The sequence below is a fragment of the Gouania willdenowi genome, chromosome 16 (genome assembly GCF_900634775.1).
Source record: "Gouania willdenowi chromosome 16, fGouWil2.1, whole genome shotgun sequence".
NCBI lineage: Eukaryota > Metazoa > Chordata > Actinopteri > Blenniiformes > Gobiesocidae > Gouania > Gouania willdenowi.
In genome coordinates this window covers 27,936,184-27,953,210 of record NC_041059.1, presented here as the reverse complement: position 1 = coordinate 27,953,210, position 17,027 = coordinate 27,936,184, and the positions used below count along the sequence as shown (strand labels likewise).

The following is a 17,027-nucleotide window of genomic DNA, read 5'->3' as shown; positions in this document are numbered from 1 at the left end:
ATCAATCTACAATAATCTATGACATAACAAGAAAATAAAAAAGATTACGTGAAAAAATATATTTTTTATTTTATACTGTATCTCTGAAAGACAATAAATTGAAAAAGTGTCCTATGAACTGTGACACTATTTTAGTGCAAACATTTCTCTAAATAAGTGTCAACATACCAATGCAGATGAATAAGTATATATATGAAATAGTGCTTTCTGTAAAAAAAATTGGGTCTTTCTTAACAGTGACATCATGATAGTGCAATATTCCAGTAAACAATATATTGGTTCCTTCAACAAACTGTGACAAAATTTCTGTGAAGACGTACCTGCACATTTTAGTGAAAAAGCAGAAAAGGTTTTTTTTAAAAAAAAAAAAATCGACTTAGCGCATGCATATCGATAATCGAAAAATCGAGATATCGTCACACTCCTACTGGAGATATGAGGAAATAACCCGGCCGCAGAGCGTCCTGCTTTAATACAGAGGGATGTTTGCAGTGAAACAACTATTGGCTTCCATAATACACAGTTTTAAATACAAATTGTTTAAAGTGACCTGAGCTGAGCCTCATTAAAATATGTGTGGGAACAGTTTCTGGTCCATCCTCATCTGCATATGACAGCTTGTTTCACTCTGTAGTGGATCAAACTGAGACTTTACGTTGGACATAGTATGAAAATAGTTGAATCACTGTGACCAACGTGGACAGAAGTCTGCATCTGTCAGAGTTTTAATTAATCGTGCAGCAGCAGCTGAGTGATCACAGCTGCCACTGCGCGATGCACGAGTCCGTGTGGCATTATAATGTTTCCCTTATCAGGGCGCTGCACTTATTCCAGGGTTAGAAGCGCGTAAGAGGAAAAGGACTTACGCAGACCGGAGAATGCGCGTAAAGCCACATTTGATGGGAACACCCACATTTCAGGGCTGCTCTACCCACAGTGCGTAACTGGGATGTGTGACTTACATATATATAAGTTGCTCCCAGTAGTCACCTAGTGCCTTGCATGGCAGCTCAGTCCCATTGGTGTGTGAGTGTAAATGAGTGAATGAGTTGATATGTAAAGCACTGTGAGCCTACTTCAGTGTAGGGATAAAGCTCTGAATAAATCAAGGCCATGAATTCAGTTTTTTTTGTCAGTTTTTTGCCATCACGGAAATCTGAGGTTGTACATAAGGCAGACATTTTGACGGTCTTATATACAAGTCTTAACTGAAAGAATTTGACCCATTGCACTTTTGTTACCAGCTAGCTGCCCAATATCAATGGAGAGCACAGATGCACAGATGCTTGAGTTTGTGATGTTACAGAAGACGAAAAATAAAAACACTATTAGGGATGTCCCAATACAACTTTTTCACTTCCGATAAAATACCGATAGCCTTGAGTATCGGCCGATACAATCTGATACAATATCAGCACAAATCATACATACTTTTAATACTTATTTTGTAGTGCTGAATGTTAGAAAAGGCTTGATCAAGTGATTTTACTCAATCAGAGAACAATAGTCAACAATTCAAGTTCACTTCAGTTATTTTTTACAGTCAGTATATGGTGGGAACAACTGAGGGCGGGGACAAAAACTTATCGGAGCGTTTATATCGGAGATTTCAGAAGCAGTCCAAAAAAATCTGATATTCGTATTCTGTCTGATATCAGACCGATATCAATATCCAATCAGGACACCCGTAAACACTATGTCTCAGTGCGTCCACCAACCATACATATCCTGTACCAGTACTAATCAGCAGAGAATGTAGAAAAGGTCCACCCAACTCTGGCGTAAGTCGCGAATGCAGTGGCAAGATAGGCAGAAGCTGAGCCTTTACCACCCCTGCTTCAACCATGTTTCAAAAGAAATTCATTCAACATATTTGCCAACTATAGAGAAGTAGAAACCACAACACTCCGAACTGTTGAAAAAACCAGCTTGCATGGACTTATGGCTGATACACAAAGAGCTCATAGGGTATTTTGATGAACACAATTTTTTCCATTCTCGAGGCTCCATGTCTATTCGAATGCTCTATGTCTCAGTGTACAGTGCAGAATTTCAATGTGGATTGTTCTGTTTAGCAGCACAGCAATGTCCCACTGCTGCAGCATCACAGAGAATAAACAACATATCTGTGTAACACAAAGCACATAAAAATGGACTGATTAATCTGAGTTTTGAATTACGAACAGAACCAATATTTTGTGTTATGGTGCATCAATGTAATAAATTAAGAAGAATATGAAGGTTGATGAGATAATCTATCTTCCATTATTTGAAGCAGAGATATAGGAACTGTTGACTGTGTTAACTTTGTTTTGACTAGCACAGAAATATGATGTGAAATGTGGAAGTCGTGTCAAAGGGGAAATAGGAATGAAATTGAAGTACCATCAGTGAGTCAATTTGACATGTTTTGAGATGTGTGTGTGTGTGTGACTCTCTACCTGGTTACCATGTGGGACTCTCATCTCCTCCGTGGGTTCTCTCTCACACACACGCACGCGCAACAGTGGCATATCTCCCACTTCTTTGTCCCTACTGTACATTGACTCCCAAACCATGGCCCTAACCCTTCCACCTTACTCACTGTGGCCATGTTTACATGGGAGCTTTTATTACCCTTTAATTCAGAATAAAAGTTAAATCACCTTTACACTGATCTTGTAAACACTTAAATTTGAATGCAAATGTAATTCTGAAATAAACTTAAATCTAAATTAGTTGGCTGGTTTATTCTGAATTAAATAATTCCTCGATCTTGTAAATGCTTAATTCTGCTTGAAGTTAATTCCAGTCGTTCTGTGCTCGACTTGTCGCGATGACGTGCTGAAGATCACATAATCCAAGATGGCCGCCCGGAGAAAGCAGGATTCGAGCCGAGACTATTTATTCAATAAGAGCCTTAAAAGACATGAATGTAATGAAAAAAGTGAATGAACGGAGCCATTAATATGCCACTGGCTTTGACTGACCAAAGTATGGCCTTCTATCTTCCTTCTCCCCTACCCTATCTCTCTTCTCTTCCTCAGCTGACAAAAGTGAAACTGTATGTTATTGTCAAGCTGTTGTTGCTGAAAAGAATGGGTTTGTTGTGCGTTTTATCCCGATAAACATGATACGTCACGTTCGCCTCCGTCCAATCAGAGCCTTTCCCAACCACCACACCTAATGGGGAATTGAAAAAAGCAGAATGAACCTATTTTCCATGTAAACCTCAATTTGGAATTACTATTTATATGTAAACATGAAGCAGTACACTTTAATTCTGAAAAATCTAATACGGAATAATTAATTCCAAATTTAAAAACCTCATGTAACCATGACCACTGTTTAGGTCCTCTCCTCCTACCTCTCCAATTTTAATTAGTCTGTCCACATTTTCAGTATTTTGCCAACCAAAATCAATTAATTAATTTAACCAGCTAATGAATTCTGTGTGTTTTTTCTCCCTATCTTGTTCTGTTCTGCTCTTCCTGCCCACCAACCACAACCAGTCCAGCAGATGGACGCTGCCACCTCTTAGCCCAGTTCTGCTGAAAGTTTATTTTAATCTCCGTTGTTGCTGGAAAACCTAAGTATATTTTGTGACGAGTGCCTTAAAATGACGTGTTGTATTTGGGGCTATATAAATGAAGATGAATTCTATTGAATGTAGTCTCACTCTATCAAACACCAACTCAAAAAGAGATCTGCAGCCAAAGTGGAGGAATGTCTCTCTACGTGACTCACCTGTTAAAACACAACAGAAGATCTGGTTGGCAGCCAGTTTGGATTGTCTCCTAAACCAGGCGAACCACCAACAAATATTGTTATCATCTTCAGTGCCAAGATTTAGGAAACACTTAGTAGACGATGTGAAGCAGTGTACACTTGACAAAGACTAATTTAAATCTATCTGTATTCAAAGAATGGACTGTAACTGAAGATGTTCTTACACTTCTCTCACAAGATTCTCTTTGACGTAAAACATGGGAAGTTAACTTTTTTTAGTTTGTGATTTTACTCATTTCCTGTTTTCATTTTTTACATAATACAATCATATTTTCAGTATATGTTATCACAGTTTTCCCATAAAGCCTGCAGATGGGAAGATTATTTTTGAGAATGGAACATCATGCTGGTGAGATTTAGTTGGGTTAAATGCGTCAAGGGACTGTGTCCTGTGCTTCAGCCATAGTGTTGAATGCTGGGAATTACTCAAATCACCCAGCATGCATCACTACTGGTAAAAATTGGTGGTGGGGGATGCTTTCTTTAAAATAAAGAGCCAACAACTTCCATTGTCCTAAAGTCAACAACCATTATGAAAACGTATTTACTTTGTTACTGCTGTGGCCCTTTGCTTCTACAGCTCTTCCACTTCAAAATGAAATGCTAGGGCTGGGCGATATGGGCCAAAATTCATATCTCAATATTTTTCTGAAAATGGCGATTTACAATATAAATCTTGATCATTTTAATTAAAATAAAGTCTTACCAGAAAGACAATTCAGGGTAAAGTTTGATGATGCAAAATTACACAGTGCTTTAAGATTGATTTCTGCACATGCAGAATAATAGGGGCGTGGCATCTGCTAGATGGTCGAGGCAGTGGGAGGAAGCAGAGCTGTTTAGGGCGGGACATCGAGACGTTTATCAGCTTTAATGTATCATATACAGTGAAGCATCCGGGTTCAGCGGCGTCAGGCAGACCCGACAGACTACGACAAACAACTCTGGAGGAGAGGTTTGGTGCTAGAGGGGGGCTGTTTTTCAAACAGATTAATGAGAAGTTAACCAATGCAATTGCTTGTTGGATAGCTACAAATTGCTGCAATACAAATGTGGGATTGTGTCAGGTACTTCAAACTGCAATGGGGGACACAACGTATAAACTTCCTGCCAGAAAAACCATTATTTCCAAAAAATTGACACGCTGTACAACAAAAAAGGGCTAAAAAACTTGACATATTGCAGAAAGCACCTTATGTCGCCCTCACAGGAGTCACTGGACTTCATGTGGAAACGAAAACTATTTGGGGGTTACAGCTCACTTTGTTGACGATGAATGGTGTTTGCTTTAATAGTGAGCAAATCCAATGAGCACTACCGTGCTGAGGCCTGCATGCACGTGAATGGAATATTGACAAATAGATCTAATAATAATAATACATCAATTTTATATAGCGCTTTTTTGGACACTCTACACTTAATGGTGTTAAGCAACTATTGTAGCCACAGCTGCCCTGGGGCAGACTGACGGAAGCGAGGCTGCCATAGTGCGCCATCAGCCCCTCCGACCACCACCAACACTCACTCACACATTACATTCATACTAGGCAATGTGGGTGAAGTGTCTTGCCCAAGGACACAATGATAGATACCACTGGAGCGACTGCCACCCCACAGATCTCAACACTTGGAACAGACAGTGCACGCAATATGACAGCAGCTGTGAGACAGCTTCCCTATGAACATCTGCTGAGCAATGCACACGCTAAACTGCGATCAATCATTGTTGCACGGCCCGATAGTGGTTTTGACTCAGTTTTGGCCAAATGCCGTAAAAGAGTGAGTTACTTTAAGCACTGTCCATCCAATACTCGAGAGCTGAATGAACAACAAGTGGCACTTAATCAAAAAGAAGAATGCCTCATTCAAGATGTGCGTACTAGGTGGAACTCCACTTTAGAGATGATGAAAAGGGTCCAGCAAAAGAAAGCACCAATAGCTGCAACACTGTCAGAGCAAAACAGCAAAATCTCCATGCTTACCGAAGCTGAGCGTGCAAAACTGAGGAAGTTGGCAGAGCTTCTTGAACCATGCAGATGAATATTCTATTTATTTTTATTTTTTAGAAATTACATTTATTGGTTAAGTTATTGCTTATTTAAATGCATTTATGAACCATTTGTGTGCCCTAGACCAGTTATACTTGAGTATTCTTCGTGTGGTACTGAAGGCCCTCTGGAATTTTAGGCTTTATTCATTTTAATTAGAGATGATTTCATTTATACTTTAGTAATACATTTAGGTTATGTGTTTTTCTGGTTTAGGCATGGTTTACACTCAGTTCAAACACAATTTAGTCACATTTAGATCAATTTTCGAGCCTATTATAGTCCTGATTTGATCTTGACATTTTTAAGTGCACTAATGCGCTAATGAATTAACCCATTATCCCTCTCTTTACAGATATGTCACAGAAACACTGCATGGAGAGCACTACGTCTCCTGCTCAGCTTAGCTGCCTGCCTTGTGCCACGTCTTCAGAATCATGGAGCCTTCAGACGATGATCCGGTGAACATAGTTTGGCTCAAAAAGGCCTTTTCTGAGGTCCTGTCTCAACGAAATCAAAATGCCAATCTCTCTTGGTTCAAGATGGCAACTGCTCTTGGTCCGAGATTCAAAAAATTAAAATGCCTGCCCAAATCTGAGCGAGGTGAAGTGTGGAGTTCTTTAACGAAGCTACTAAAAGAGGAAGAAATCCCCAAGACTCCTGAAACAACAGATGTGCAGATGTGAAGAAGAAGATTTTCTTACAAGCGTCATTTGATTCAGACACAGACGAAGAAGCGGAGACCATCCAAATGATGTTGAACCGCTACAAGTCGGAATCAAAGCTAACAGAACAAAGAAGATCACGGCTTTGTGATACTGATGTTCTACTGCTGCTGTGAAAAATGACTGTACATTGTTTGCATTACATAATTGCATTTCAAACAAATAATTAAGCTCATTTGTAACAAATTGTGCGAGCTTTACAGCTGAGGTTCTAATTTTCTGTTCTTTGTTGACATTATAGAATAGTACAATGTTGCACAAACAATGTTTTGAATCACAAGAAATGTATAAGCTTTGTCCTTTAAAGATGTATTAAGTTATTTTTTGTTACACCTCAGAGTTATGCACTTTCTATGCAAATATTTGGTTAAAACAAACCTTTATTTCTACATCTTTGCCTGTTTATTAGAAGCCGACAACACAATAAACTGCAATTCATTGCTGGCATTTTTTTATCGTGATTTATCGCGTTTAATTTTTTTCAGATTTGTGATTAATTAGTTGTTTTTTTTTGTTTTTTTTTTTAAATCGATTCCCGGCCCTAATTTTAATACAAAATAAGCTAGGAAAAAAAAAAAATATATATATATATACTGTATACATTGATATAGGCAATACTGTCAGTTTTTATATTGCCAAAATGGAAAACTTGGTACATCTTGAATCTCGAGCTATTGCCCAGCCCTATGAAATCTCAAAGATGATTATTCTAAACCTTGGTTGTATTTGGATAGAATGTGTTACTTCTGATTCATCTCAGTCAGTCACTTAAACTGATCTTTACTGAATATTTTCCCAATTTGAACCACTCTGTAAGCCCTATGGATGGCTTACTGTGAGAAATATTTCACCTTTCTAAGTTCCAAAACTTATTTAAAGTTGCATTGAATCTCTTAATAAAGGTGTGATTCCGATGATGGCGGCTCAGAAACACGTTTACAACAGCACTGGCCTTGCACCCTTTGATAGGCTCCTGCACTCAATAATCAGGATGGGTCACGATTCTCTGGCTTTTTGTGTTCTTTCAGCTGATTGCGCACAAATAGATACTTCACCTACGTATATGAAACACAAAAGAGCACAGTGCACAACACTCCACAGCCACGGCTCAAGTTCAACAAAATGCTTTTCCTATAATTAATCTTTTCAAATCACATATATTTTTGAAAAATAGTCTTTATCTGGTGCCACAATTGCCACAAAGGTTGTTGTTAATCAACGTCTCTGCTCAACCATGTATTGAGAAATCCATTAATCTGACTGGCACACGTGTGCTTCTGTCCACTGTTGCTTGGCTTGTTTTCATTGTTTTGCTTGAAGGTTGCTGTTGTGCTTGCAAGACAACAGCTTCCTTTTTAACCCTCAGTCACTGCTCCATGTTTGCTTCTTCTGTGAGAGTCAATTACGTAATGAATGCCACACGTGCATGTGTCCATGTGTCTGTGTTTGGAGGGCTGAGGAGGAGTGAGGGATGATTTTAAGCAATCAGTCAATAACTCTCAGAGCAACGTGAGCATAGCAGTACGTCATCTCACAGCACGTTGTCTATTTTACTATTAAAGCATGCTTCAGATGTTCCAAATCTGCCATATAATGTTAATTACTGGATAATCCAGCCAAATCTAATCCAATTCAATGGCATTGAAATTGCAATATTTAGAAAAAAACAGAGGATGAAGTAGGAAATAAAAAACGGCCGGCCAAGAACTTGTCCCAATGTGAAAAATAGCTGAAAACCTCTATTATCTCCACCTCAGTGCTAAGTCAGGTGACAGTTCATGATAAAACGTGCAGATCTCACTTCTCCATTTGTCACTGCAACTATTTTCCAACGATTGAGATCAGGGTTGAATCACATCTTTCAAAGCAAAATGTACACGTTACCTCTAATCTGCATGTTTTGTTGTTTTTGTTCATTTCCACACACAGTCTGAAACCACATGTTCCATAGGACCTCCGATTATCCTTACAGAGAAAAAGAAATTAACATTCTGGAAGGGAAAAAAAAATATTGTTTTTTTTTCTCCCACGTATTCCAAACATACATGTTTTGAGACAATATAACACATTTACCCACTAATTTTCACTGGAAAACAGATGACTGAATGTCTAGAAAGCGTGACAATCGGACGAATGTATCCAATTATGCCTATAAACCCGTTCAAAAACTTGCGCTACGTGTTAAGGTCGGAGTAATGAAAAGAAATGTGTGTTTTTAATGTGTTGCGATATTATTACTGCACTCAAATCTGGAAAAAGCTCTGGTTCAAAGACAAGTTTAGCTGATGGTGTATTGGCTGAATTGGTGATCATTTTACCTGGTGACAGGTCTCGGCAGAAGCATTACACCTCCAATCACTCTGCTATGCTGGGTTTCTAGCAAAACATGTTTTGTGACCATATCGTGCATTTCCGTAGTATTTTCCCATCAACCGGTGGCTGAGCGTCGAAAGTGTAGCCAACGCAACGCAACCCTCCCATTTCTGTAAGTCGTCTAACTTATAAAACTTAAATTAATAACAGTGATCGACTCTATAATCACTATTTAGCATGTTTGGCATGATTTCACGAAATGTAATAGCCAGGAAACCATCTAAATCAAAACACTTAAACAGGGAAAAACAAAGAAACTGAAATAAACAGAAAAGTGACGCTGACGTGACGTCTATGTTCCTAAACATGATAAATTAGGTATGAGTGAGCTATTGTTTTATCGATAGTTAAAACAACATCAATGATGTATATTGAGCAAGCGGTTAAATAGGACAGGAAGAACAGAACAGAGGGATGTGTGGATAAATGTGACATTTTCCATTAATTTAAACTGGAAATGAATAGAAGCAGCACAAATAAAATGTGTGTTAAAGCCTCATCGAATATGAAGCTTTCTAATGAAATGGCTGAAAACATAATGTAGAAATGATTGCCGTTTAGACACCGGAAAAACAAAATGAAATGACTGCTATTCGAGCACGTACAAAAGGTTGCGTTTTTGAGGCACCGAAAGTTCTGATTTCCAACAAACTGTCATACTGCTTCCTCCCTGGTTCAGCCTGTGATAAGATATGTTACTTCCCCTGCTCTCTGAGCTCTGCTGTTAGCTGGCTCATCAAAAGCTGGATGACTGAAGATTTTAGGGTTTGATCGTGTTCCTCTCAGTGGATTGTAGCTCATACTTTGCTCTGCAGTCTAAGAGCCGGCTCATTCGGCTCTCGCATGGATTTTTCTTTGTTGCTCACAATAACTATTACAAAATTATTGTTAAAATAATCATATTAATAATACTATTTTTAAAACATACATTTTTTCAAGCATTTATTATTCACAAGTTGTTTTTTTGTACTTTGAGGGCCCATGTTATGCTAAATCAACTTTTCTGTGCTTTAAACATTATAAAAGTGCTATTTGGGCTTCATACACATGCCTAAAGTGTTTTTTTCATTGATTTCCTCAATCATTAGTTAGAGGGTGATTTGCTCCTTTCTTACTGCAGGGTGACCCCAAACACCTCGCTCCAATTTAATGACGCGTTCCCACTTTGATGACGAATTTGACGCGGCACTGAGCTGGAGAAGCTCCAGGAAGCTCTCTGCCGTGATTGACATGTAAACAGACACACCCACAAAGATGAGCATTTCAGCATCCTTCGTGCAGTGCTATGTATGTATTTTCTACAGTCAATGTATGTACTGGCGAACGCCCCGCCCCCACGCTCTGTCTCATGTATATAAAGCAGCATGAGCTCGGCTACGGAGTGGGTGAGAGGAGAGCGGACCGTCCTCTGGCCCTATGTCACCGTGCGGGGAGGAGGAAGTCAGTGTCCCGTCTATAGACACACCCACTCATGAATATGCATAAGTAGGCCTCAAGTCAGTCTGTTTGTGTAGAGAAAGTAACTTTTCAGAGGCTAAAACAATGGAAAACAGGCGATTTTGGGAAAATAAACCTCAAATACTGTGTTTTTGGGGTTCTTAGAACAAATGGAGACGGGTGAAAAATGACATGACATGGGACCTGTAAGATCACAACGAGTACTAAAAATAATGAATACACAAAAAGTCCAGTGTTTGTCACAGAGGGATCGACTGTTCTCCTATGCTATGCTCCCAGGTTGTTTATGGAGACTGTGTGAAATGAAATATTTATGTGGCACAGTCCAGAATTTTTTAGGACATTCATTCATTCATATGTCCAAACTTAACACTGTTTTCTTTCACTCATTTCCCATAACATGTCTAGTTTCTGTGTGATCATCTCACTCCCTATTGCTCCCTTTTAGTGCACTGTGCTGCTGTGTGTCTGTAGCTCCTTCCCTCTCCACCCCTCATTGGACACATACAGAGTCAATCCCACGGATTGACCATGGAGGTGGGGCTAAAAAACTAAAACAAAATAACTCACAATCAGGAGCCGACTCATTGTTCACTTCTATTCATCTTCAAATCTTAAGTACAAATATTTTTGTTACATTTGATCTGGTGTGCATTGTTTATTTTAGGCATCACTTATGTGTACTCCTGGTAATAAGGATGTTCTGCTAAACTCTATGTTTTAAACACTTGGTAAACTATTGCTTCATTACTCCCTAATATGACCAAAAATTATTGTTGGACAACTGACACGCTTACTATTTAGTTAATGCCAGTAGAAAATATTTAGATTAATTTTTGTTTACATGTTCAAAGACGGCTGGAAATCTTGTTGTGTCTAACGTTGTACAATAAGTTTGGATTGTCTCCACATTGCTGAAATGTCACTGGTTGTGACTCCCACAATTTCACAACAATTGCGTCTGCTCACATGAAGCACACGATTGGAGATATCCTAGTTAAACATGGTTACATAAAATATGACAGCTTTCTAAAGTACTTATGTATACTATATATCGAGCGGGGAAATGTTGCGATACATTTTTTCTTACACCCTTAAGGTATATGTTATAATTTTAGTATTAATATATATTTTTAAATATGTTATTTAATGATAGAAGTTGCTAACACCAACATGTTACCAAAGCAAAATTACCTAATTCTAAATATCAAAACACAAAGCCTGCATGGGTAATGGTTAAATAAGCAGCAATAGGCAAGAGGTGTGATTATTATTTTCACAATAAATACCCACTCAAATGAGTAATATTCAGTGTGTCGTTTATTATATTATCCATTAGCCCCTTTTGGAGGCTAACAATGAGGATATTTTTGTCAATGATGCGGGTGTAGATGATCAGACCTTTGATGGTACCAGTGCACTGAGTGTGACATTTTGCATCATCAGTGTGATACATTCTTTGTTGTACAGCTCTAAGTGTGCCATGGTTTCTAAAGCAACAGCAACTCTCCCCAAGGTGCAGCACAGTCTACATGCAGGTGTAGTGATTTGTTAGCTCAAACATGTGTTTTTGGCTTTGTTGCACGCACCTTATGGCCATGTGCACAAGCTTAACATGTCACAGGGAACCTCCTGCTACCACCTGAGAGGTTGCCTAAAGCAGTGGTTCTCAAACTTTTTGGCTCAAGTATTAGGGGCTGGGCGATATAGACCAAAACTTATATCTCAATATTTTTTTCTCAAAATCTAGATGTTTGACTTAAAATGAAGCCTAACCAGAAAGACAATCCTAAGTTAAATTTGCTGATGCAAAATGCCACACAAGCACATTTATTTACTTATGCCACTTTGTGCCACTTTTGGCTTTTTCTCCTATAAAGGACAGCACGTGTGAGTGAGTTCTTAGGTGTGGCTTGTTTAGGTGAAGGTCTGTGTTAAGACACACTCAGTGATCATCTTTTTTACTATATATTTTGTTGTACATTTTCTGTAATTAGTATTCATTTACGGTGACAATTGAACATTCAGTTCAGGGACTGCAGATGAAAAATAGCCTTTTGACTAAATCTGGTATATTTTTAGTATTGATATGACTGTACACTGTCCCTGTTAAATAAACCAATTAACAAACAAACTGTGCTTTCCATGATGTTCTGAGATGCAACAAAAGCTAAAACGAGTAGTTTAATACAAAATAAGCTATAAAAAAATACATACATCGATATATATTGCAATATTGTAATTTTCTATATCACCAAAAAAGAAAACGCGATACATCTTGAATCTCAATATATTGCACAGCCGTATTAAGTACCCCCTTTCTATTATTCCTGAATCCAAGTACCCCCTTTGTCCGACTACAACGTTTTGCTTAGAAAACTACAAAAAAAGCAACAACCATAAAGCATAATGATGCTAACGCATGTTATAAATAATTTCACTTTGTAAATAAGTGGAATGAAACAGTATGTAGTGCCTCCTGAATAGATTTATTTCTATAGCTTTGATCATTTCTGGCCACTCCCATCTGGAGTGGAACCAAGACTGACATTTATATTTTCAGTTCATGTTCTAATGAAGATAATTTCCATCGTCATTACTAAACTAAAAATAAATATTATAAAACCCCATTTGTTTAATGCTTTATTTATTTATTTATTTTTGTTGTTGTCAACACTTACCCCTAGTGTTACACTGGTCTAAAGCAGTGGTTGTCAAACTTTTAAGAATTGTTTTTTGATAATCATATATATATATATATATATATATCTTTTTTCTGCATTTTAGTTGAACTAGATTCAAAAAAGTGAAAGTATAGAAATACAGTTGTTTAAGATTGTGTGCCGTTTTAATTAAAAAAAAAGAATAATTGTTTAAAAATTTTAAAAATCTATTACAATTTTTTTAGAAACATCAGGCAACCCCACAAGGGGTCCTGACCCCAAGGTTGAAAAGCTGAATCAGTGGCTTCTGAAAAGATTTATTTCTATAGTTTTTATAATTCCTGGTCATCTCACACCTGGCGTGGGACCAAGACTGACTCTTTATTTGTTAATTTTACACAAATTTTCCACTGCCATCACGTACCCCTTAGTGTAAACGTACCCCTATTTGAGAACCACTGGTCTAAAGTGTGCTGGGAGCGTCATAGGTGCTTATGCTAGCCGTGACGTTGTTGCACATCACTGCGGCGCGATTGCCACACCTTGGGCAAAACTAACAAGGCTGATTCCATGTTGGAAGTGTTCCTCCAGCAGGTAATGTGACTCAACCCGTCTACCAAGAATGAGCACAGACAAGGACGGGAAGTGACTAAAGAGAGGAAGTTTGTGAGTGTGCTTGCAAGAAGGTGACTAACGAAGGCATGCCACCTGCAGATTCAACAGCGTGATAGAGTTAGAAAAAGAACATGAAGGAGAATAAGGGTATAACAGGGGTCCTTCGTTTTCATGTCAAACCAGAGTTCTCAAGGTTGTTTCTGAAAGTGGCATGATCGTTACAACTAAGGAACGCAGCGATGAGACACGTGACATTTTTTCCCTCCAGGCAGTTGCAAATCCTAAGAAATGCTGAGGAATGCATTCTTGGGGCCTTTTTTGACTCAGGTACTCACAGGCAAACAAGAGAGTGCAGGCATAGGGTTACGCTACAGATTCTGCTATACCTCACCTTGGAACAAACACACCTCAACTGCAGAGTTAAACATTCCAAAAATTCCTGTAATTCTTTTAAAGCAGTAATCCACAGAGCAAGGATAAAGTTACGCTATTGTTGCTGCTGTGACTTTAACCACCAGTTCAAGTCTTCCACTTAGCACAAGGAAACAAAGCCTAAACATAGACTCTATCAAACCCTCCCTCAGGTCTGTTTCTCAGTGGTTAAAGGACATTGACGATGGCAGGGTTTCGTAAATCAGTTCTGCGCCGACACAAACAACCACTCATGTGTGAGGGTTTTATTTATAGCTTGTGTACTGCAACAAGAGTGAGCATGTCATCCCAGCTTTGAGCTCTTATCTTTCATTAGCACACATACGTAGCTATAATATTACATTACATTTCCAGCTGCTCTATGTGCCATTTGCTCATGAATGAGCCATTTTGTTAAACAGGTCTTACAGAGCATGTGTTGCCGGCGTTATAGACCTTATGTTCAGTCAGTGGAACAAGGTTCAGACAAGCCTTGTCAGGGATAAACAGGGATGTAATACTTAATTTCCTCCAGGCTGCATATTGCACTGTATGTGTTGGGCCTCGGCAGTCAGTATACTAATAGAAACCTGATCTATGTCAACAATTGTTAATCTCAGATACTTAAAATAAACTCCAACTGGAGCCATAAAAGTGATGTTTAAAGCACTTAAAACTGATAAGTTTAACAACTTTCATAGAGTTCTAAAATGAAGTCTGATGACAGGAGTAGAGGCTCACAATTAGCTTTAAGCTAATCCTGGTAGCTACAAAGCAACATACGTAGCAACAATAAATTGTACACTTTCACTCTCTAAGTGAACTACTACCGATATTACTGTAATTATGATAATATGAATGTCTGGGGGTTTCTCCAAGTAATAAATCTTTAAAAACTTTAGTTTCTCATACTGATTAGCTTCCGTTCAGAAGTCAAATGTGAAAAAGGCCAATTTAAGGTGGGCTCCGGGTGTTGACATGACACACGTAATTAAGTAAAGTAAAATGTTATACAAAAAATATATCAGCTATTATATTTACTAAATAGAATAAGAATATTCAGCTTCATAGCTAATGTTAACGCCAGAGGTGACAAGTAGCAAAGCACAAATACTTTGTCACTGTACTTAAGTAGTTTTTTCTGGAATCTGTAATTTACTTGAGTATTTATTTTTTGGGCGACTTTTTACTTTTACTCCTTACTTTTTTAAACAAATATCTGTAACTTTCTACTCCTTTTTTGTTGATGATTTTAAATGTTATTGATTTTTAAGCAGTTGAACATTTTCTGTTGCACTTTTTGATGACGTAAAGCACAGTGACTTGCCTTGTGTATGAAATTTGCTATACAAATACATTTGCCTATTAGTTCGTTACTTTTAAGACCTTTGAAGATGACGTCACAACGTCAGAAAAAAAAAGACGCCAGTTTTCTACAAGTTCTTAAACTCAAAACTGCTCTTTTTCTTAACATTTACAAAATGTATTTATTATGAGTGAAAAATTCTCCACAATTTAACTTGTCTCCATGTACCAGTATTTGGTAATTTGAAAAATATGTATTATAAGCGATATTTGTTTTACTTTTTAACTTTAGGACATTAAGTAGCATGTTCTTTTTTTTAATTTTACTCAAGTAAGGAAGCAACTTCAACACTTTTACCATACTTTTTTTTCATTCAAGTATCTATACTGTTACTTGAGTACTGAAGAGTAACTAGTACTTTTTCCACGTACCTCTGGTTAACGCAGACTTTACCTGACAACTTTTCACTCAGCTTTACACGTTTTAATTGTTTAAATACATTTAAAATATTTGAGTTATGTTTTGTCATTGTTATCCAAACCGCACATAAGATAGAGCATAATTGAATTGGAAATAAGTATAACTGTCTCTCAAAATTGGGAAATATGTAGCTACGAGTCAAAGAAAGGTTAAAATGCGCGATACGTAAACGGGGTTCTGTATCCGGGGGCGCAGCTGTGAGGGTGGGTTATTATTTAGCGGGGCAGCACCTGACACTTTCACGTGGTGACAGGGATGCTTGAACAACACCAAAGCCCATGATGTTGAAACAAGTTTACTGAGATACATCAGTTAAGTCAGCGTACATCTACGCGCACGTTTCCACACGTTTTTGCTACGCACGGTAAACAAGTCGACGTGGATGGCGTGTTTACACATTTACAGTATCAATGTAGCCTGTGATTGAAACCAAAACCGCCCATGGCGTGTACGTGTGTGTGTGAGTGACTGTTTACTCCAGGGATCCATGCATGTGTGAATGTTAACTAGCTCTACTGTGCGCACACGTACCCTTCCTTCTCCGGCTATAGTCTGTGTCAGATGCATCCACAGCTGAGCCTCGGACTGGGATGGAACCAACTGTCTCCAGTCAGCTGAGCTCCAACCACCGACAACAGCACCGACAATAGCGGCGTCTCCTCTCCTCCCCTCCGGTACCGTGTGATCAGCCACCGCTCTCAGTCAGGGCAAGAAAAGAGAACGAGATTAGGAGCAGAAAACAGGTCTGAATGCTTCCTGATTGAGGTTGTATCGGTGGTGGTGGTGGTGATGATGATGTTTGTAAGGGGTGGGGCGGAATGCAGCTATAGTCCGCCAAAGACATCCAGGCTCAAAAAGCACGTCGGTGCACGCCTGCTGGTGCAACTTCCTGCAGGTTCCTCATACAGACACTTTAAAGAAATGACTCAGATCACTGGTAAACAGACGGGAAGCTGCAAACCAACCACTGATATATTACACAACAATGTGATTGTTGAACTAGAAATGTGCAAGAGGAAGTAAAATTGAAAGAAAATCGTCTGATCCTATAGAGGGTTTTCACGGCGCGTCATCAACCCGGAAGTCGCCATTTTGGCGGTACGCAGCAGGTTTACAAACAACCCCGAATTTTGAGAGGAAATGGTGAACTATTGCCCTGTTTTTGGCTGTACTAATCGGT

The 17,027-nt window shown here is 38.5% G+C and overlaps 1 protein-coding gene across 2 annotated transcripts in view; it reads right to left on the bottom strand.

The window, feature by feature from the left end:
- The window catches only part of mbpb (myelin basic protein b), an 86,016-nt gene extending 69,274 nt beyond the window's left edge, over positions 1–16,742 (bottom strand). The window contains exon 1 of one of the 2 annotated variants that reach the window (XM_028470241.1): positions 16,379–16,742. Coding sequence is in view for 1 of the 2 variants with exons in the window: in XM_028470240.1 (XP_028326041.1) it covers positions 8,426–8,438 (13 nt within the window). In the remaining variant the exon portion in view is untranslated. Of the gene's footprint in view, positions 1–8,425; positions 8,454–16,378 lie in introns of those variants that run through there. The other variant, XM_028470240.1, reaches the window with a different exon arrangement.
- Positions 16,743–17,027: the final 285 nt, after the last annotated feature.